This window comes from Balaenoptera borealis (assembly GCF_965194805.1).
Source record: "Balaenoptera borealis genome assembly, chromosome: 20".
Lineage (NCBI taxonomy): Eukaryota > Metazoa > Chordata > Mammalia > Artiodactyla > Balaenopteridae > Balaenoptera > Balaenoptera borealis.
The window spans coordinates 60,744,756-60,765,481 of NC_138879.1; the positions used below are offsets into that span (position 1 = coordinate 60,744,756).

The window sequence follows — 20,726 nt, forward strand, 5'->3', positions numbered from 1 at the left end:
CCCCCGGCTCTGGCCACTGGGGCTCCTGCCACCAGGCCCCACCTTGTTTCACAGAGCAAATCCACTTCCTCCACCAAGCAGCCGCGCTGTGGAATAAATGTCCCTATTTCCTGCAACCCTTTCTCGCAGAAGCTGACCAACCTTGGAAATGGCTCAGAGACTTGGCTTTGCCCAGGTCACAGCAAGTCGGGGGTAAACCAGGCCCCAGCCTCCAGGCTCCCAGCCCCTAGCCCCTCCTGCTGCCTCTCCCCTCCGGGCTCTGGGGGCTGAGCTCGGCCCCAGCCCTCTGTGCTGGGTGGCCCGGGCTCACCTGTGACCCTCTCTGAGCCCTGGCCTCCTGGGCTGGGTGTGGGCAGGACCAAATGTAAATACGCTAAAACTCAGACCTGCAGGTACATGTTCATTATTCACTATAACTGGATCACTTTTAATCAACAGCTAAAACGAACTCAGTCTCTTTCCACCTAAAATGGCTTCTTTGGCCTCTAACTCAGGTTCTTCCCAGGAGCATGCCCCCACTCCCTGAGGGGGGCCGATGCCCCCCCTCTTCAGAGGGTCTCCGTGCTCATCCCTGCCTAGGAGACATCCGGACCAGGCGCTGGGTCTGCTGGGGCCTGGTCATCCACCCTCCCACGTGACCACGGGGTCAGGTAAGATGCGCTCGTTTTAATTTTTTGAAAATTGAAGCTGAGAAAGTAAACCCTGCGTTTGATCCAAATGCCTGCAGCAGGGGGGTGAGGCGCCCTCGGCCCAGCCAGACTCGGCCCCAGGGTCACTCAGCCCCTCCTTGGTGGTCGCCTGATGAGCCCCCAGCCTACAGCCTCATCCGTCCTCAGCACCACCTCCACAGGCACCCAGGGACCCTGAGTCCTTTCCTTCCTGTGCCAGAGTGGGGGGACCTTGGGGGCACGACCTCGGCCTTGCTGCGTGGGACCAGCCTCCTCAGCTGGCTGGAGTCTCTGCTGGAATGTCCATCCTCTTTCTCACACTTTGGAGGGGGCAGGGCACCCCCAGGGGCCTGGCCCTCCCTCACTCCAGCTGAGGCCCCTCATCCCCTTTCCCTCTAGAGGGGACCCACCCGGCCAGCTCCTGCATCCTCATCCCCATCCCATGGGCTCCAGCCCTACCTTCCCTTGGGGCCGCAGGACTCATGGCTCCCCCTGGATGGCGAATGGGGGCGACGGGAGTGTCCCTCCTGCCCCCTCCCCACACCTCTGCCTCGGCCTGGCGACTGGGGGCCGTGTCAGCCGGCTGCCCACCGCCACCCTCCGGCTTCCAGGACTTGTCTGCGGTTTCTGCCACAGGCCGAGTGCCTGAGTCTCTTCTCCAGATGGAGGCCCAGCCCCTGAGCCCAGACTCTGCTTTGTCCTGGACAGCTGAGCCGTAGGGGGTTCTGGAGCGGGGGACAGTGTTGTGTGGAGGCCCAGAGCACGCTGCACCACCTGGCACGCCCTTGGCCCCCCGGGGAAGGGGAAGCAGCCGCGGGAGGCGGTTACGTGGCCACGTAAAGCACTCGTCAGCTCCCGGGACACAGTGGGTGCTGAGGACACTGTCGTTACTGGGGTTGTGACGCTGGGATGGGTCCCAGCTGGGGAAACTGTGACCCAGAACAGGGAAGAAACCATCCTGAGTCTTTCTGCTCCAAACCTGGCCACTGCTCCTCCCAGGGGCTCTGGGCCTCGAGGCCAGAACATTTACAATATTTTCAAAGGGGTCAGTCTTCGCTCTCGACAGAGCTGAGGGAGTTTGAGGCCAGTGGAGAAGGCGAGGGACCCAGTTGACGCGTCACCCATGGGGGGGGGGGCCCTTCCTTTTCTGCAGGTCATTAAGGGTCCAGAAGCAAAACATGTGCTTCTCAAGTTTGAAGAAACTCACCTTCATTTAAATGAAGCAGGTGTATCCTGCTTGACAAAAAGGGAATCACAGAGCCCCGCGGTCCTGCCTGTGTCCCCAGCTGCCTCACAAGGAGGGCGGTACCGGCCCATGGCCCAGCCGGCACAGCCACCACCTCCGATTCCCCCCTCTGCTCCAGGTTCCAGGCCTGTCCGCCCATCTCCTTCCCGCCTAGCTCCCTCACTGGCAGCCCCAGGGCCTCTGCAGTGCCTCCCCCACCCCCGCCAGGGCCAGGAGGGCTCTCCCTTCCTCCACCCAGACCTCCATCAATGTCACCTGGGGGGAGGGGCCCCCCTGCTCCCTGGCACCTGGACCCCTGCAGCCCTCCTCACAATCAGGGAAGTAACCAGACACCGTGGCCCCTGCAATGATTTTTTTCTCCTTGAACTGATTAGGCAGCTGCAGTGGCTGCTACCTCGGGGTGAGTGATTCCAGCTGAGCTAAACTGGCCTTTAAAACCCAGGGCAGCCATCAGCTGGAAGAGCCCAGATGCGAGGGAGGGGCTCTGGCTGGGCCTCACCCCACCCCTGCTCACACCCTGCACTGCACCAGGGGCCCGGAGCGCAGGCGGGGGGTCTCAGCATCCCCCGCGGAGATGTCTCCCTGTGGCTGAGAGGTCCGCCCACCAGACGTGGGGCCCCAGAGCCGACCTCAGGGCACAGGCTATGCCAGCGGTGCCAGCGACACTGCCCGGGGATGGGGAGGGATGGCCCTCCCCAGGACATCTCTGCATGAAGGAAGCACCTCCCCCCCAGCCCCTCCCCAGCCCCCGCTTGAGAAACCGACAGAGCCCAAGACAGCCGTGAACAAGATGGCCACGTCCAGGGGAGGGCGCGGTTCCCATCAGGCAGAGGCTGCGGTCCCGGACGGTCCAGAGCTGGGGCATCTGGACTTGATCATTCTAAGCAGGGAGGCCTTCGGAGGGCGGGTGCAGAGGACCTGGTGGGCAGGCCGCTGCTGGCGGCCGGCAGGAGCGGGCAGAGTAAAGAGCCCAGCAAGAAGGTGACACACCCCGTGGCACATGTGACCTGCTCTCCTGTCCCCCGGAGTCCCAGGGTCTCGCTTCCTTCCCGGGCCACAGGCCAGGGCGGCCAGGACTCCTCTGGACACTATGCTGCTCGGGCCAGGGAACTCCAGCCCACGTGATGCAGCCCCGATACCCTCCAGTCGGGACCCACCGGCCGCTTTCCTCACCCTTCCTCCTGCCGACCCACCCCCGGGGCCCAGGGGACAACCAGGGGGTCCCAGGAGGGCAGCCGTGGGGAACACGGCGGGGGCAGGAGCAGGCAAGAAAGCGCGGGCCGTGGGTGGCCGGTTACGGGGCCACTTCCCGCCCGGGGACACCGCAGCCGCCAGCGCTGCCACCTGCGCCACCGTCAGGGCCCGTCCCTCCCGGCCCCACGCGGCCCTGTGGCGAGGCAGACCCACCAAGCTGCGCCCCCAACCCAGGCTCTCAGCAGTGCAGGGGGACAGCTGGGCGCCCGGGGGCCAGATGCTGGAGGACCTTGGGGCGGGGACTAGAGAATAGCATTTATTGTTCACGCCTTCAGCGAACATCCAAGCCTTCGGCCCCCGGGGGGGGGTAGTGGGGGGTGGGGGGCAGAGCCCTCTAGCCAGTCAGAGGCGGGGCCCAGGGAGGACCCCTGGCACAGAGCCTGGCATGGCCCAGAACTCGCACCGTGTTTGCTGGATCCGGGGCAGGTCCACGGGGGAGACCCCACTGGGCGCCGGGCAGCAGGGGCTGTGGTTCAGGGCGGGGCGGTTGTCCCCACCTGCTCCTACGTCACCCTCAGACCAGGCGGCTGCTGGCCGGGGAGCGGGCTTCCCTGAGGGAGGGGAGGACTGTCCCCTCTGCACAACGCCCCGGGCTCCTCCCTGACCGGAGGCCTGAGGTCGGCCTGGCTGCCCGTCTCCTGTCCAGGGCCCTGGGCCAGCCTTGCCCCGAGGTGCACGTAAGGCCAGGCCGGGCAACGTGCGGGGCCGGGGCTCAGCCAGCTCAGCGGGGCCGCTTGCTGTCCAGGACGGCCCTCCAGTCGTCTGCCCACGAGTGCAACCTGCGGCCGGGGGGCTGCAGCTGCATGTGCCGGTTGTGACAGGCCGTGAAGAGCACGTGCTCCCAGCGGGGGTTCGGCTCGGCCCCTGGGGGGAAAGCAGCACCTCAGTCCCACATCGGGGCCCCAGGCGATCGCACCAGCCCTGTCTCACGGGGGTTGGACGCGGGCCCCCTCGCAGCCCCAGAGCCCACAGCGGGTGCTCGGCAAACAGTGACCAGGCGCTCCATACGGCCGCGGCCTCTGCTGAGGCTGAGCCTCAAGACGCCCGCCCTCCCCGCCCCTGTGCCCAGCCATCCTGCGCTGCCCGGACCAGCTCCGTCACCAGCTGTTGACCGCGGGCCCCACAAGCCCCACAGGCTTCAGTCCCTTGGGTCTATACTGACGCCGCCAGTGGTGACCTGCCCTTTGGGTACGGCCTCTCCCCTGCCCCCCACAGAAGCTGAGTGGGTCCCTGGGCCCCTCGAAGTCATGGCCTCCCCCACCCCTGCACTGTGCCCTGACTGTCCTAGGGAAACCGTGCGGTCTGGGAGGTCAGTGGCGGGCACACCTGTGGATTCTACCTTCTGGACACTGACCGGGGTAGAGATGGGCATGTTTCCCAAGCCAGCTCCAAAAATCATCAGGGAAGGAATATTTCGAATTTTCCCACTGAGGTGTCCAAAAGAATAATTTAACCCTGAAACTAGTGATGGCTACCAGGAGGGGAGCGTCTGCCAGGGTATGCAGGCACAGCGAGGACAGCAGAACCAGGAGATAAAGAAACCAAATTCTGACGGAGGTTGTTTGAGCTCCTAGATTCAGCCGTGCCTGAAGCCCTCCTACCCCAGATTTTCAGTTTGATGAACCAATAAGCTTCCCCTCTCCTTTCTAAGCAAATCCAAGGTTTGTTTATTTTTTGGGAGGGGGTCACCCATAAGCAAAAGGGACAAACACAGCTCCCAAACCACCTTCAACTAGAGAGATTAGGCTTTGCTTTTCTGCTTTAACACATGAGGTTCAGTCCAAATTACTTCTGGAAAAAAAAAGGGGAGGGTTCTGTTGCTAAAAACAAACGTTTGGAAGCCAGAGTCCAGCCCTCATTTTGTCCGAGGGCAAGGCTTCAAGGTGTAAAGGGACTCACTCAAGGTCACTCAGCGAGTTACCCCAGAGCCAGGACCCACTCTTCCTGACTCCCAGTGGGGCCCCTTCCAAGGCCGGACGCGGAGAAGAATCTCGTCTCGCTCCACGCGCAGCTTAAGGCTGGATGTGACGCCTAACACGTATCTGGTGAGTGAGGGGAGGGGGGCCGCTCAGGTCGGTGGCCGTGAGGCCACCACACTCGCCCCTCCCCCGCTGCAGGCCACTTGCCTGTGATGTCCACCCGGTCGTCTATGAGGAGGTCGGCGGAGACCACGGTCTTGTCTCTGGTCAGCACGATCTGCTCCAGAAAGTCAGGGCCGAAGTGCTTCTCCACCCAGGCGTACTGGAATGACAGCAGGCGGGGGGAGGTGGAGCCGTGAGGGGGCACAGCCGGCTCTCCTGCAAGAGGGGCCCCCCCAGGGAGACTGCCACGCTCAGGGGACAACAGGACCGTCCCGGCCCCTTGGCTACAGAGCAGCAGAATCGTGGCTCCGAGCAGACGCCCCGGCCCCTGCGGCTAGGCTCTAGGGCAAGGAAAGGGGGACGGAGCTCCAAGGCGCGTCGAAACAACCCCTTACAGACCGGCCGTCCTCCTGTCCTACCCGGTGAATTTTCGTCCGGAGGCCACGTGAGAACTGGACCCATGACGGGAGCGGGAGAGGATCTCAAGCAGATGGTGGGTGTGCGGTGCCAGTGCCGGGGGCGCGGGCGTGTCCGGGGGCTCCCCCGACGCCCTGCTCCTGAGTGACCTTACCCAGCAGATGGAGGACCCCATGCAAATGACCACACTGGCCACCTTCTCGGGAAGACCCCCCATCACAAGATAACGGGGGGCCGTCAGGTTCACAAAACAGCTTCGCGAGGCTAAGTCTCCACACCGAGCTGGACTGACAGCAGACGAGCTGACCCCTGGGCCGTCCACCGGGCCAGGGCACGGACACCCCAGGCCTCCGGCTGGGAGGAGAGGCCCTGACGGCGGCACGGCAACCCCGCGTGGCCAGGGGAGGTGGGGCGGCCGGGGCTCCGGTTCCGGCTCAGCTGCTCCGAGGGCCCCATCGCACCCCGCACTGAAGGCTCACAACAGCCGCGCACCCCGAATGCTCTGAGGCGGTAAAACAAGGGGGTGACAGAGGGTGGGGGGCAGGGCAAACCCCACGGAGGGCGCGGACGTCCCGCAGGAATGCGTTCCAGGCCCCCGGGGAGCCATCGGAGCTGCGTCCCCAGGCCCACGGGGAGGAGGGCAGGCAGGCTCTGCTCCCCCTCTGCTCTTCAGTTTGCAGGGTGTCCACTGGGATACCCTGAAGCTCAGAGAGTCTCTCCTCAGCCGCATCCCGTCTACTCAGAACTTGTCCTCCCAGGGCTTTGCCTTCTCGTTTCCATGACTCCACCCAATTCTTACTTTCCCCAGGAGCCTGCCCTGGCCTCCTCCCTGGGTGACCACAGAGCCTGTGACAGAGTGATGACTGTCTCTCTTCCTGCCACACTGTCCTCAGCTTCCGAGAGCAAAGAGACGGCTTTTTTAAGCCCCAGATGCCTAGCGTTGCAGCAGGTGCCCGGTAAATGTTTGCAGAATGACTGCCAACCAAAAAAGCATTTACTTTTTTATTGTAAAAGTAATGGCTAATCAAAGAAAATCTGGGAAATCAAGGAAAGTTAGAGAAACATCTATAGTTGGCGGAATTTCCTTTCTTCCTTTTTTTAAAAAATATTTACCACGTTTCAAAACGTAGTTTTTAATTAAACTGTGTAGGCAACTTTGCACCTAACATATTTTTCCAGGATCCAAGAATGCAGAAAAAATAATCAACCGTGAAACTGCCCAGGCTTTCTGGTTTGAGAAAAGTGCACTGAGGTTCTTTCTTTCGTGCTGGGTGGGGGTCTTTGGGGCCAGAGAGAAGACACAGGGGGTGACGTTTACTGCTAGCAAGGTGGTAAATGCCGCCTTCTGCATCCTTCCTACAACCCAGGGAGGCATCAGCACAACTGCACTGGTTATGAGATGGAGGCCCTGAGAGGCTGGGTGGGGGGTCTGAGACCCAGAGCTCTCCTCTGACTCCCGGGCTCGGCCAGGGTGGGGGCCGGGGTCTAAGGGCACCGCTGGGGGGGCTGGGCTGGGGAGGGAAGGTGGCTCGTTTTCCACCCCGTTGTAACTCTGGTCCCTGAAGACACTTGGGCAGGAAACAGTTCGGCCTGGTGAACACAGAGCCATCCGAGGTAAAGTGGTGGTGTTATTCCCGAACCAGAATCTGTCAAGACGACCCAAACTGAATCCGAACCACATGCAGCAAAAGAGTTACTAGACGGACTTTCGAGGGAGGAGGTCTTTCCACGGCCTCAGGGAAGAGCGGCATTTGGTGACACAGCTGCTGCAGAGACAACTAAAGGCTTTAAAGTAGGGCCAGCGGGACATGGCCCGCACCCCCGGGGGTGTGCGTGTGGAGCTGAAATGCGCGGGCAGCTGCGGAGGCTATGTCAGCATTTCTCCCCAGATGGCCACGGAGACAGAGGTGTGCTTGAGAAACAGCCTCAGCAGGAAGCAGGCTTGCTGAGGTACAGAGGGGTACGAAGGGTGGTGCTTCCAGCCTTGGAGGGAGGGGCGGACGTGGGACAGGGACGTCGGCACCCCGGGGACAGACATGGCAGGTCGGAGCCACCTGGAGCTCAGAGGGGAGTGCTGGGCTGAGGCTGCACAGGCGGGATGGTCGGCGTAGAGATGACACTTGAACCCCGGGGGAGGGACGAGGACCACGAGGGCCGGACAGCCAGCCCCGCCTCCACCGCAGCCCTGGCTGAAACAGCTGCCCCAGCCCAGCGGTTCTCAAACACGGCGCACCTGGGGGCTTGTGGAAACACACCGGCTACTCCCAGAGTTTCTGCCGGGGGTCTCGTGAGGGGCCGGACAATGCCCACTTCTAGCCAGCGTGCAGGGGGTACCGAGCCTCCAGTTCACTGCTCTGCTGGGGACTGGACACGCCTCCAGGCCCAAGCCCACCCCCGCTGACCAAGCCGAGCCACTCGCCCCCGAGGTGAGCTGCACTCACGGTCTTGGCGGGTCGAGGGGCGTCCTGAGGACGAGGCACACAGTGGAGCGCCCGCGACACCCCGACGAGGGCGCATCCCTTCCGTGTGACGCGCAGGAGGCGCCGAACGTTGGCTGACCGTGTGTGTTTGCTTCTCACGTGGAGCCGGGCGAGGAGAGGTCCCGAGAGGACACGCTGCACCCCTGCCGAGGTCGGCCCCCGAGCAGGGGCTCTGGGCCCCGAGCCCCACCTTCCCAGACCTGGGAAGCTCCTCGGCTTCCTCGGGGCAGGAGCAGCCCTGGGCCCACCTCTGGTGTGAACCCACCCCCAGGGAACAGACCATCCCTCTGGGTTTGGCAACCCTGCAAGTTCCCAATCTCCAGAGAAGTCTCAGTTTTATGTAATTCTACCTATTTTCAATAAAGATGACGAAGTGAGTATGTAGCAAAGTGCAGTTTCACTGTGTCACCTTTGTGAGGCTTTTCGTGCCCAAATACTTGGTTTGGGTGGCCTCCAGCCCCTCCCCGACCCACATCCTCTCCTCGTCCCATCCTTCACGTCAATGCTGCCCCAACGGGGACGGTCACCTTCCCACAGAACCTGGCGCCTCGCCAGGTCCACCCAGAGGGCGCAGCAGAATTTCAGACTCTGCTGGGAGGAGGCCCTGGCCCAGAGCCGGGAGGCTGGACGGGCGGAGGGACAGCCCCGGCAGGCGGCGGCCACGGGTGTGGGTCCAAGCGCTTCCCTGGGACACGGGGCAAAGCGAGAAGGGGCCCAACCGCAGGCGTCTTACCTTCTCGAAGGGACAGTACTTGTACATCTTGATGGGGCTGGTGCAGATGAAGACGTCGGTGCTAGGGGAGAGGAGCAGGGTGAGGCTGGGCGCCGACGTCCCCCTGCCCGAGCCCGGCCCCTGATGGCCCGCGATGCCCTGTCCGCCCGGCCCCGGCCGCCGCGTGTGCCCCCAGCCCTGGCCCGACACCAGCTCAGGGCCGGGCAAACCACAGGGCAGCCCCGTGCAGCCGGCCACACAGGTTGGCAGAGCTGAGGAGCAGCCGTCCCTGGGACGTGACAGGAAATGCCGAGAAACGGCGAGTACCAGCCAGAGAGGAAGGCGATACAGGACCAGAGCCAGCTACTCAAGGGACGTACGTCAGGGCCTCACGCGGCGCAGAGCCAGGAAACCTACGAGCCGAGCCGGAGTCTCTAGGTCAAGGGTGCGGCCGGGCGGCTGGGGCTTCGCACACTCCTGTGGACCCTGGTGGGCCCTCGCGGTCTGTGCCGCACCAGCTCCCTCCCGTGGCCCCGGGCCCGGCGCCCGCCAACAGTGCCAGCTGGTCCCCAGTCCTCATCGAGCTGGCACCTGCCCCCGGAGCGGCACCCACTGTCTCACGGGGCCAAGCCCACGGGAGATGGGATCCCTGGAAAGCAGTCCCGAGAGGCCTAGCCTGGGTCTCCGCCTGCTTCCTGTCTCCGTGGATTTGCCTGTTCTGGACATCTCATGTTAACGGAACCCCACAGTACATGGTCTCTGTGACTGGCTTCTTTCATTTAGGGTCATGTTTTCAAGGGCACTGGAACTGTGGGCCTTTTGACTGCCCAGTAACGTCCCTTGTACAGATGCTCCACGTTCTGTTTACACGCTACCGCGGATGGACAGTGGGGCTGCTTCCACCCAGGAACTGTGGCGCTGGGGACGCCCGTGCGCAGGGTCCGTGTGGACCTGTGTCTTCGTTTCTCTCGGGTGCGACTGCTGGGTTACAGGCGGCTCTGTATCCAACATCCTGAGGATGCGGTTTCCAAGGCAGCTGCACCGGTTACAATCCCACCACCAGTGATAAGGATTCCAAGCTCTCTCCATCCTTGGCTACACCCACGATCGTCCATCTTTTTTACGACAGTCATTCTAATGGTGCAGAGCGGCTTTTAACTGTGGTTCTGACTTATTTCCCTAAGGACGAATGACGCTGAGGCAAACTTTCACGCACTGAATTGCCATCTGTAGCTCTTCTTTGGAGAAATGCCGAGGAAATGCCAAACTCAGCGCCCGAGCCCATGTTTTTAAAACCTAAGTTAGATGACACCCTTCTCTCTTCAACCTCTTCCTCCACATCCCACCTGCCCCACACTCACTGAAACCTCAGTGAGGAAACCTCCTGGTCTCCTTTGCTACCCAAGTCAGCAAACCCCTTCCCCTCCCAGGGCCTGTACCCTCGCTCCCCACTGCCCTTCACTATTCATTCCGATCCTGCAGGTCTGATGTCAGATATCACCCCCTTGGAGAAGCATCTGCACCTGAAGTAGCCCCTCCCCAGTGACCTCTAACATGTCACCTTGCTTATTTCCTGCACAAAGCACGAGACACAGAGCCATCCACTTGATTAACTATCCACTAGACCCCTCTCTCAGCCCAAACTCTGGGCACGGACTGACCGTCAGAATCGTCCACCCAGCTAAGAGCCAAAGTGGAAGTAAAGGACCAGTGGTGTGGTCTCAACCTGGACATCCCAGACTGGAATTTCTGCAAACGTGTTAATAGGGCAGCTGTGAAAAAGTGTTCCGGGCCAGAACCCACGAGACGAAAGCTGCCTCCTTGGGACTTCCCTGGTGGTGCAGTGGTTAGGAATCCACCTGCCAATGCAGGGGACACGGGTTCGAGCCCTGATCCGGGAAGATCCCACATGCCGCGGAGCAACTAAGTCCGTGAGCCACAACTACTGAGCCCATGCACCACAACTACTGAAGCCCACGCACCTAGAGCCTGTGCTCCCCAAAAGCTACCGCAATGAGAAGCCCGCACACTGCAACAAAGAGTAGACCCCGCTCGCCGCAACTAGAGAAAGCCAGCGCACAGCAACAAAGACCCAATGCAGCCAAAAATAAAAACAAATTAAAAAATAAAAATTAAAGAAAGTTGTCTCCTCTGCCGCCCCCTGAAGAATCTCAATGCACGTCCACAAACTAAAAGCTCTGAGAAGTCCCACAGGAAAGACACCTCTCATCGATGTTTCCCACGCTGCTTTGGTCAAAGAACACTCTTCTTGGGACTTCCCTGGTGGTCCAGTGGTTAAGACTCCACACTCCCAATGCAGGGGGCCCGGGTTCGATCCCTGGTCAGGGAACTAAGATCCCACATGCTGCAACTAAGACCCGGTGCAGCCAAAATAAATAAATAAATAAGTAATAAATAAATAAATATTAAAAAAAAAAAGAACACCTTTCTGTTGCACACCTATTAAGTCCTGCAGAATAGTAACAGCGGCAGCTAACATTTACACTGCACACATTTTACAGATGAAGAAACTGAAAGTTTAGAAACTTGCTGAGGGTTCGATTCTGGAGAAGCGGTCTAACTCCGGTTCAGACTGAGACTTAACCACCGTGCAATCCAGCTCCCCAGAATACAGTTGGTGAATGTGGTCCAGGAAATGTGGATCCAGACAAGAACAGAGCTTTTAAAAGCTTCGGTGCAAAAATACACATTCTTTGCCTCGCCAGGCTCTTGCTACAGGTGGAAGAAGTTATAGTACATTATTCTGGTGTAAATCAGGTTCAAATCATAGACCAGAGTAGAATACACTACTCTGCAGAGCCTGGACTCAAGTCTAAAGATAAATTACCAACCAAACCAGCCTATAGGTCAACCCAAACTCTAAGCATTTTGTGTTTCTCTGATGTCTATTCATCATGTCAGAACTCTGAAAGCAGACAATGCTTGAAGGCAGTTACATGGCACAGTGAAAGCCAAATCGTACCTTATGTTTGATTTGTCAGCGTGGTTGCTAAATTCAAGCAAAACTGTGAGCAATAAAAGTTATACAAGCCTAGAAGGAAATCCTAACATCTGTGGCCAATTAACTTTTAACAAGGAAGCCAAGACCATTCAACGGAGGAAAGAAGAGTCTTTTCAACAAATGGTTCTGGGACAGCTGGATTTTCCACATGACAAAGAAGGAAGTGGGACCACCTTCCTCACACCATATGCAAAAATTAACTTAAAATGGATCAAAGACCTAAATATAAGAGCTTAAACTATAAAACTCTTAGAAGAAAACATAGGAGCAAATCTTTGTGACCTTGGATTAGGCAAAGGATCCTTGGATACGGCACCAAAAACACAAACGACGAAAGAAAAAAAATAAATAAATTGAACTATATCAAAATAAAAACTTCGGGTTTCAAAGGACACCACCCAGAAACTAAAACAACAATCCACAGAATGAGAGAACATATCTGCAAGTCATATATCTCACAAGGCACTTGTTATCCAGAATATATAAAGCAGTCTTATGAGTTAACAATAACAAAAAAAGACAAATAAATTGAAAAAAAAATTAGCAAAGGATCTGAATACCCATTTATCCAAAAAAGATATACAAATAGCTAAGATGCACACCAAAAATGCTCAACATCATTAGTCTTCAGAGAAATGCAAATTAAAACCACAGTGAGATACCACTTCACACCCACTAGGATGGCTGGAATCAAAAAGACCATAGCAAGTGCTGGGGAGGAGAAGTTGGACCCCTCAGACATTGCTACTGGGAATGTAAAATGGTGCAGCTGCTTTGAAAGTAGTTTGGATTCAGCATATGACCCCGCAGTTCCACTCCTTGGTACACATCTAAGAGAAATGAAAACATGTGACCACAAAAAACCTTGTACATGAATGTTCACAGCAGTGTTATTCTTCGTATCTAAAAAGAAGAAACACCCAAGATCTATCAGCTAAGGAACGGAAGGACAGAACGTAGCATATCCACACAACGGAGAATCACTCAGCAGTGAAAAGGGATGAAGTGCTGATTCACTTTGCGACACACATGAACCCGGAAACACCATACTGAGTGACAGAAGCCAGTCACAGAAGGCAAGGTATTGTAAGAAAAGTATCTGAAACGTCCAGAATGGGCAAATCCAGAGACAGCAAGCCAACTGCAGCTGCCGAGGGCTGAGGGCAGAGAGCCGGAATGGGCAGTGACTGTTAATGTGCTGAAGTTGACGATGGTGATGTTTGGACATCTCTGTGAACCCGCTAAAAACCATGTGGGTGTAGGGTATGTGAATTGTACCTCAATCAGGCTATTGTTTTTTAAGGTCCTCAGGGGAGCACGGTAAGCGCCGCCGGATTTCGATGGGCAGTGGGCACTGCTTCCGGGGCGGGGGCCTCAGCTCACAGGGCCAGGCAGACGTCTCCCTCACCCTCTTGCTGCCGCTTCTCCCATCCCATCTCCCAGGTCTCCCCGTCGTACCCCTCCACACACCTGGCTCTCTGTGTTCAGCACTGATCCCAGGTCGTGGCTGCCTTCCCGGGTGGGATGCTCTATTTAACACCCGCTCTCTGGCTGAACGGTAGCTCCGGGAGAGCAGGGAACGCGCTTTGTTCGCCTGTGAGCCGCTGGTGCCCAGGGGCGTCTAACAGTCAGTTCTCAGATATTTGCTGAATAAGTGAACCCTGAACACCCAGCAAACCCCGTCAAATTAGACTCGACATTCTCCCAAGTTGCTGGATGGAAGCATCTTAACAGCCTACAGACTCGCCCCGTGAGGATGGACCGCACAGGCCCGTGCAGGGCGACGAACGGGGAGCAGAGGTGACGTGATACGGGAAGGCGCGCGGACCCTGGGCCGAGACGAACTCACCTCTCCAGGTTGGCCATCTGTTTCACTGCCTCCACAGCGCCTGGCAGAGGCTCGAGGTCAAAGAAGAAGTTCTCTGACTCCCAGATGCTGATGGCCTTCTCCTGAGAAGGGGAGAAGAGCAGGTGACGCCCGGGGACCTCAGCACCCCGCCTGCCCACACCCCGAGGACGCAGTTCCTGGGGGAGGACGGGTGGGAGCTGGCACCGGCGTGTGTTCCGGCCCCTTTGCAGGAGGGATCCAGCTTCTGCGAGGATCCAACAGGGACCAGCTACGGTGCTGGGGCTGTGGACTCTGAAGCCAGCGCTGCTGCAGGCCCTGCTGGAGTTGGCGGGGACAGAAGGCCGGCCCCCAGGAACCACATGTTTGCCTGATTCTAAAGGCCAGAGGCCCCCTGGAGGCAGCGAGGGTGGGCTGGGTCCTGCCACGGCGCTGGAATCTCACTTTCAACAGCTGGAGGAGCTCAGGCCCTTCCGAGCACCGCCGTGCCACGAGGGATGGGGGCGCGGGCAGAGCTCCAGGCTCCGCACCACATCAGCAGAACAGCTCTTTATCTGAGCTACACATTGGGATGCCAATAAAATACTTCGTTAAAACACACACACACACACACACAAACTATCCTGCTGCTTTTAAAGTTTAAAAGCCCCCAATCCAGACCTTCATTTCACATGTGAGAAAACTGAGGCTCAGAATGGGGAAGGGATTGACTTAATGTCACACAGCAAAACGGTAGCTCCCAACCGCCCGGCTAGGAGTGTCCGTCTTATGCTGCTGGCCAAGTTCAAGTCTGCAGTATGTCACCCCCTTCCAGGGCCAGGACAAGGGGAAAGTGACAACCCCCAGCCTCTGAGAAGCAGGAAACCATGTCCCATGTGTGCAATGCAGGAAGCGCCCCCCACCCGCCGTCAGAAGCCCCACTGCCCAGAACAAATGCCACCACGGCGACATACGGGGAGCACACGGAGGTCACACGGGCAATACTGTTGTCAACTACATGGGCTTAAGCAAATCAGTGCTTATGGCTAACATATGCCCTCTCTTGTCTGAGCCTCACATCCCACAAGCGGCAAGAGCTGCCATCCCCAATTTACAAATGAGGAAACTGGGCTTCACTGAAGCTTTTTTTCAAGGCCACTTCAGGGTGATACTGTCAGAACTTGAACGTGGGGCTTCTGACTCAAAGGGAAGCAGTGTGAGTGGTGGAAAACAGGCTGTGGCCCAGGGCTAACCATTTCCCCTCAGCACCCCAGCTTACCTCCCTCCCCCTCAGCTTTCCTTGAAACCCTGGTCAAGGGACTTCCTTTCTCTGAGGCCCGTTCAACTGCCCTAACAGTGTAAGATTCTAAGTCAGTGAAAATGAGCTATGCCTTCCCCTCTGCCCTGCTCACCCCTCGGCAAGCGAGGCTCAAAGGAAACACAGAAAGACCCACGTTTTGTAAAGCAGGGATGCCTCCGTGTGGAAGCCGGGTGCTTGACAGGGAGGTTTTAACGCAGGTGCTGGGCCAGCTCCGCCAAGGGGAGACCCGGGAGGTCCTGCCGTGAGCTGGGCCCGGGGATAAAGGTCACGTGTGCGTCTATTAAAGCCCCATTGCCTGCAATGTTCCCAGGAGCAGCAGTGCACGGTGAGCTCTCAGAGCACCCCTCCTTGGTGCCCGAGGAGTTCTGCTCCTGGGCCTTGTTCTTGGAAGACAGTGACGCATTCCCTTAGACCCGGGGTCTGCACACTGGTACAACGGACTAGAAGAGCCACTGTCCTTGGAGAGCCGGGGGGTGGGCGACCTAATGGCAGTGGCAGTCTGCGGGACCTGGACCTGAGGGAGCCGCCAGCTGAGACCTGCCTCTTCAGCCAGGTCTGGGCACTGGAGGACCCAGACCTGGTGCTGGACGAACGCTCCGGGGAAGGGTGACCAGCCCCCGCAGAGACCCCCTCCTCTTAGCCAGGACCTGGACCTTCGAGGGTGAAAATTGTGCCGTAAGACCTTGCCCTTTCTTGTCAGAACACAGAATAACATTTGCTCATAACATTTGCTCGGTGGAGATTTACAGCAACATCATTACCTGACCATGACCTGACCTCAAGAACAAAGGATCTAACAACAAGAAGTTTGCACCAACTAACCACGCCCCTCCCTCACCTTTCCTAGAAAAGGGCTTTGCTGAAAGCTTTTGGGAAGTTTGGGGTTTTTAAGGCATGAGCCATCCATCTCCTTGCATGGCCCTGCAGCAGACCTTTCTCTGTTCCAGACTCTGACGTTTTGGTATCGTTTGGCCTCACTGTGCATCGGGCACACGGACTTCCATTTCAGTAACAGGCTTAGTGGCATCACAGTAACACGGTCCTGGGAGGAAAGGAAGAACCCGGACGGCAACGCTGAGTGCCGTCTATGAATGAACACACACACAGGGCAGGGGAGAACATTACTGGGCCTGCAAAAATTACTAGGGCACTTTCTCCGGTTTAAAGTTTTTAATTAGGTAGCGGGAGTGGGAGAGGTCAGCACCCCAGCCTCAGGGGAAAGTTGCCTTCTGAAGCGCTTGGTGTTAATGAAAAGAAATGGCGCTTGATTTCCTTTTTTAACACCCACCCCTCCACAAACCAAATGACTGTCGAGATGCCTTTTGTAAATCAAAGAACTGGCACTTGTTAGAGGAGGACAGAGGACAGGACTGAATGACCTTGGCAAGCAGACAGACAGCTCAGATCCAGGCTGACCCTTCTTGGCTGTGACATGGGACAGGTTTCCTCACCTCACAAGGGAGAAAATAATGTCTGCCTCACAGAGGAGGGAAGGCAGGCAACCTGGGGTTACAAAATAGGTCCTAAAATCATCATCAACTCCCCCTGGCAGCCGCCTTAGGTGGCCAGTTGAGGGACAGCAGAAAACATTGGGTCTCTAAGTTGGTCCATGGCAAGATCCCGTTCCTTTCACCAAGTAGTTTAAATGGACAAACCAAGCGATCTAAGAACGTTCCTGGTGTCGGAGCTCAGGTGCTCAGCTGGGCGGGCTGGGGCAGGGGATAAGCCAAGGAGTAGATCCGGACCCACCGTGACTCCCTGTGTGCCGTCCAGGAAGACTCGCAACCTCAGTGCTACTGGGAACTACGCTTTGGTGGACAAGGGAAAAAAAGAATGTATGGTAAAGATGCTCATCAAATTCAGGTAGAGGAAGAAACGGGAATGTGACTTGAGGCCAAAATTTAAAAGTCAGTTGAAGATGGGGAGTTAGGTATATTACGCTTTATGTGCTCCTGAATTTTGAGAAGCCCTCGATGACAGCCAAGAGCTCTCGAACGCAGAGGCCCCTAGGACCCGGTGCTGCGGGGGGCGACTCCCAGGGCCACGCGCGCCCGAGGCGGGGGTGCTCACGCTCAGCCCGGGCTGCAGGCGGTCGTACTGCTCCGACACCCAGAAGCCGCGCCGGTCCTCCAGCGCGATGAAGGGCTGGTCGGGGAAGCGCGCGCGGAACTTCCTGAGGAAGCCGCCCTCGAAGTCGGCCAGCACGCCGTCCATGTCCACCAGCACCCGCAGGGCGCGGCCGGCAGGCCCGCCCGACGCCCGGCGCAGCCCAGCGGGCCCCGCAGGCACCGCTGCGCCGCGGGGCCTCCGCGCGCACCAGCCGCGCAGCCGGATCATGGCCCCTGGCGGGCGCTCGCCGCCAACACCGGGGCCATGTGCGCGGGAGGAGACACTGCGGACAGGGGAGCGGACGTCGGAGGCGCGGGATGCGGGGAGCGCGCGCGGGGCCGGGGATGCGCGGGATGCGTGTGGCGCGCGGGGCTCGGGGCGCGTGGGGCGCGCGGGGCGCGCGGGGCACGAGCGCGCAGGCTCAAGCCCCAGAGCGAGGCTGCGGCCTCGCCGCCCTTAAAGGGACCCGCGCTGGCGGAGGCGGGCCCGAGGGGCGTGGCCTGAAGGACAGCCCTGGGCGCTGGGCTGTCCCCGGGGCGTCCGCAGTCCTCGGATCTCCACTGGCACCTTCTCCCGGGATCCTGCGCCTGGGCTCCCTCCTCCCAGTGCCGCAGCGAGGATGGAGCAGGCCTGTGTCGCGGAGTCGTTTACTGATCCCCTAGAGCGTCGCCCAGTGGACCACGTAGACGAGGTCCTGCTACCCTGGAACTCACATCTTAGAAGGGGAGAGGGACACAAAGCAAATAAGTCAACAAAATAGGCAGAACTAAAGGGAGTGACAGTAGTAGGAAGGAACCAAAACAGTGTGATGTGCCCCCTGCTTTACAGTGACTGGCTGGGGAGAGGCTGTTAGAAGAGCAATTAACGCCGTGCAAATATCACGAAGCCTTAATAAAACCGGTGACTTTCAAATGAATCTAAAATAAATATTGTTATGTACCCCGTTAAAGGTGGCTTTTTTTTTTCTTCTGGCTTTAAAATCTTTTATTGTCAATTTGAATGAATAAGAGACTATTACTGTTGTTATAGGCAAGCAGTATCCAACAGAGACACAGCAGGACCCTCCTCACCCACTTTCCTCTAAGACACACTAGCATTCTGTCTTTTCCAGAAACACACCAAGCTTATTTGGGTCTTAAGATCTTGGCATACGGGGCTTCCCTGGTGGCACAGTGGTTGAGAATCTGCCTGCCAGTGCAGGGGGCACGGGTTCGAGCCCTGGTCTGGGAGAATCCCACGTGCCGCGGAGCAGCTGGGCCCGTGAGCCACAATTGCTGAGCCTGCGCGTCTGGAGCCTGTGCTCCCCAACAAGAGAGGCCGCGATGATGAGAGGCCCGCGCACCGCGATGAAGAGTGACCCCCACTTCCTGCAACTGGAGAAAGCCCTCGCACAGAAACGAAGACACAACACAGCCATAAATTAATTAATTAATTAATTAATTAAAAAAAAGATTAGGAGATTAAATTTGAGCATTGTAAATATGGAAAGAGGGGACTTCTAAGTGTGAGATAAATACTTAAAAAAAAAAAAAAAAGATCTTGGCATACATTTGTTCCTCTCCCTGAAACTCTCCGCTCCCAGATGCCTTTTCATTGGCTCCTTCTCACCCTTCACATCTTGGAAGCATTTCCTGACCTTCCTCTACCCCATGACCATGTTTCATTTTCTTCATAACAGGTACTGACTCTCTGAAAGTATTTTATTTGCTTGCTTTGTGTGTAACTCCTACAGCCAGAGCTTCATTGCCGCAAGAACTTTGTCTTGACGACAGATATACACCTGGCATCTGGCACAGGGCTGGACACATATCAGAGACAAAGTAAATGTGTATTCAAAGAATGAAAAACAGATAGTTAAATGTGGTTATCTCCACTCACTGCTGTGGCTGTTTGTTGTAAGGTGTGTCTCAAGTAATTGCTGAGGACTTCGCGGGTGGCGCAGTGGTTAAAAATCCACCTGCCAATGCAGGGGACATGGGTTCGAGCCCTGGGCCAGGAAGATCCCACATCTAAGATCCCACAACTAAGCCCGTGCGCCACAGCTACTGAGCCTGTGCTCTAGAGCCCGTGAGCCACAACTACTGAGCCTGCGTGCCTGGAGCCCCTGCTCCGCACCAAGAGAAGCCACCGCAATGAGAAGCCCACGCAACGCAACAAAGAGTTGCCCCCGCTCGCCACAACTAGAGAAAGCCTGCGCGCAGCAACAAAGACCCAATACAGCCAAAAATAAATAATTTATAAATAAAATAAATAGATTTATAAAAAAATAGTTAAAAAATAAACTTAAGTAATTGCTGGATTTTACACATGACTAGCTTTAAAAAAAGTTAGAATATATCCAAGGTTATCCCTCTAACCACATCTCCTTCAGTCATTTCACTCTTGAGAGGAAGAGAGAAGGGTGGGATGCCTCTTAGAAGTTTTGAAATGAGTGTGATTTGATTCCTGGCTCCTCTTTGCCACAATCCAGGTGTTCTCAAACTTTAGTGTGCATCAAGGTTACCTTCAGGGCTTGTTAAACTCAGACTGCAGGGCACCACCCTCAGAGTTTGTAGTAAGTCTAAAGTGGAGTCCAAGAATTTGCATTTCTAAGAAGTTCCCAGGTGATGCTGATGCTGCGGGCTGAGGAACCACACTTTGAGAACAGATGCCACAATCTAAACAGGCAACAAAATTTAAAGTATGACGAGTAGCTGTGGCTATTTTGAATTATTGTAGTGCTTAACTTCTCACAACATTTTTAGCTTTTATTAAAATCCATGTACATCCATGGAAATATGTCCTACAATTCAAAATATCTGTCTTCTGTTTGAGGGCCAAATGTTGCCATACAGCATTCAGGGACAGCTCCATCCTAGAGTACAAGTGTTAAAGTCATTCATCTTTACTTGTCCCAAATACATCAATTTATTTCCATCTCTATTTCAAGGTACAATTTTTACTATTGTATTTCATATCGACTGACTACTGCAATAGCTTCCTAAATGATTCTCTGAGGTTATCCATGTAAATCCAGACAGTCCTAAGTGCAAGTCTGATCATGCCACTCTCTTGCATCAAACTCTCCGTGGCGTCTCAATCTTTCCGGGAAAAGTCCAGTGTCTTTAACACAGCTTACTTGACGTGGTCCCTGTCTATCCTGCAGCCCCACCTCACACCACTCCCCTCCAACCATAAGTATTTTACGTGGTTTATCGTGAGAATTGTACAGATGGGGAAACAAGGCAGAGGACAGCCAAGGAACTTGCCCAGAGTCACAGAGCTACTAAGTGGTAGACAAGGGATTTGACCGATGCTGCCTGCCTGGCCGGACTACTACCTCGCAGGAAAAGCCTCAGGGAAGAGGTGGCAATTAAGCCGGGCTTGGAGGATTTGGCAAGGTGTTAAACGGGACACCCATTCCCAACAAACTCCGGAAAGGATGTGCCTAACTAGGAGTTCAGTTCCTTCCTTTGCCCACCATCCCCGTTAAATCCAGGGAGCGATTTCGCGTGTGCACAGAACGAAGACGGAAGGGAAAGAAAGCTGCCTTCCGGCGCGGCACCCCTAGAGCGGATTCCATGGAAACAGTAGCCGGGTCCCAGGTAGGTG

The 20,726-nt window shown here is 56.8% G+C and overlaps 1 protein-coding gene across 18 annotated transcripts; it reads right to left on the reverse strand.

The window, feature by feature from the left end:
* Window positions 1-3,402: 3,402 nt before the first annotated feature.
* On the reverse strand, window positions 3,403-20,698 carry NT5M (5',3'-nucleotidase, mitochondrial). 18 transcript variants are annotated; one of them, XR_014238921.1, is made up of 9 exons: window positions 17,097-20,698; window positions 16,776-16,829; window positions 15,865-16,068; window positions 13,730-13,830; window positions 8,880-8,940; window positions 8,108-8,237; window positions 5,295-5,409; window positions 5,068-5,210; window positions 4,344-4,959 (listed from the first exon to the last, which is right to left on the reverse strand). XR_014238921.1 is itself a non-coding variant. In XM_082374513.1 (7 exons), the coding sequence occupies exons 1-7, from the start codon at window positions 17,361-17,363 to the stop codon at window positions 3,672-3,674; spliced, it is 1,188 nt and encodes a 395-aa protein (XP_082230639.1). In that variant the 5' UTR covers window positions 17,364-17,615; the 3' UTR covers window positions 3,403-3,671. The 18 variants fall into 18 exon arrangements, 14 of the variants coding, with proteins under 14 accessions (XP_082230639.1, XP_082230652.1, XP_082230645.1 ...); XR_014238919.1 differs by lacking the exons at window positions 4,344-4,959; window positions 5,068-5,210 and adding an exon at window positions 3,895-4,032; XR_014238920.1 differs by lacking the exons at window positions 4,344-4,959; window positions 5,068-5,210 and adding an exon at window positions 3,895-4,032 and having other exon boundaries at window positions 5,270-5,409.
* Window positions 20,699-20,726: the final 28 nt, after the last annotated feature.

Bases quoted from the DNA above. Each gene is read 5' to 3' on its own strand.
- NT5M (XM_082374513.1), bottom strand. From the start codon at position 17,363: ATGATCCGGCTGCGCGGCTGGTGCGCGCGGAGGCCCCGCGGCGCAGCG. The intron at 16,830-17,096 runs GTGAGCACCCCC...ACCAAAGCGTAG, and splicing joins GCCTGCAGCCCGGGCTGAGC to TTCCCAGTAGCACTGAGGTT. The intron at 8,941-13,729 runs GTGAGTTCGTCT...CCTCTCCCCTAG, and splicing joins CAGATGGCCAACCTGGAGAG to CACCGACGTCTTCATCTGCA.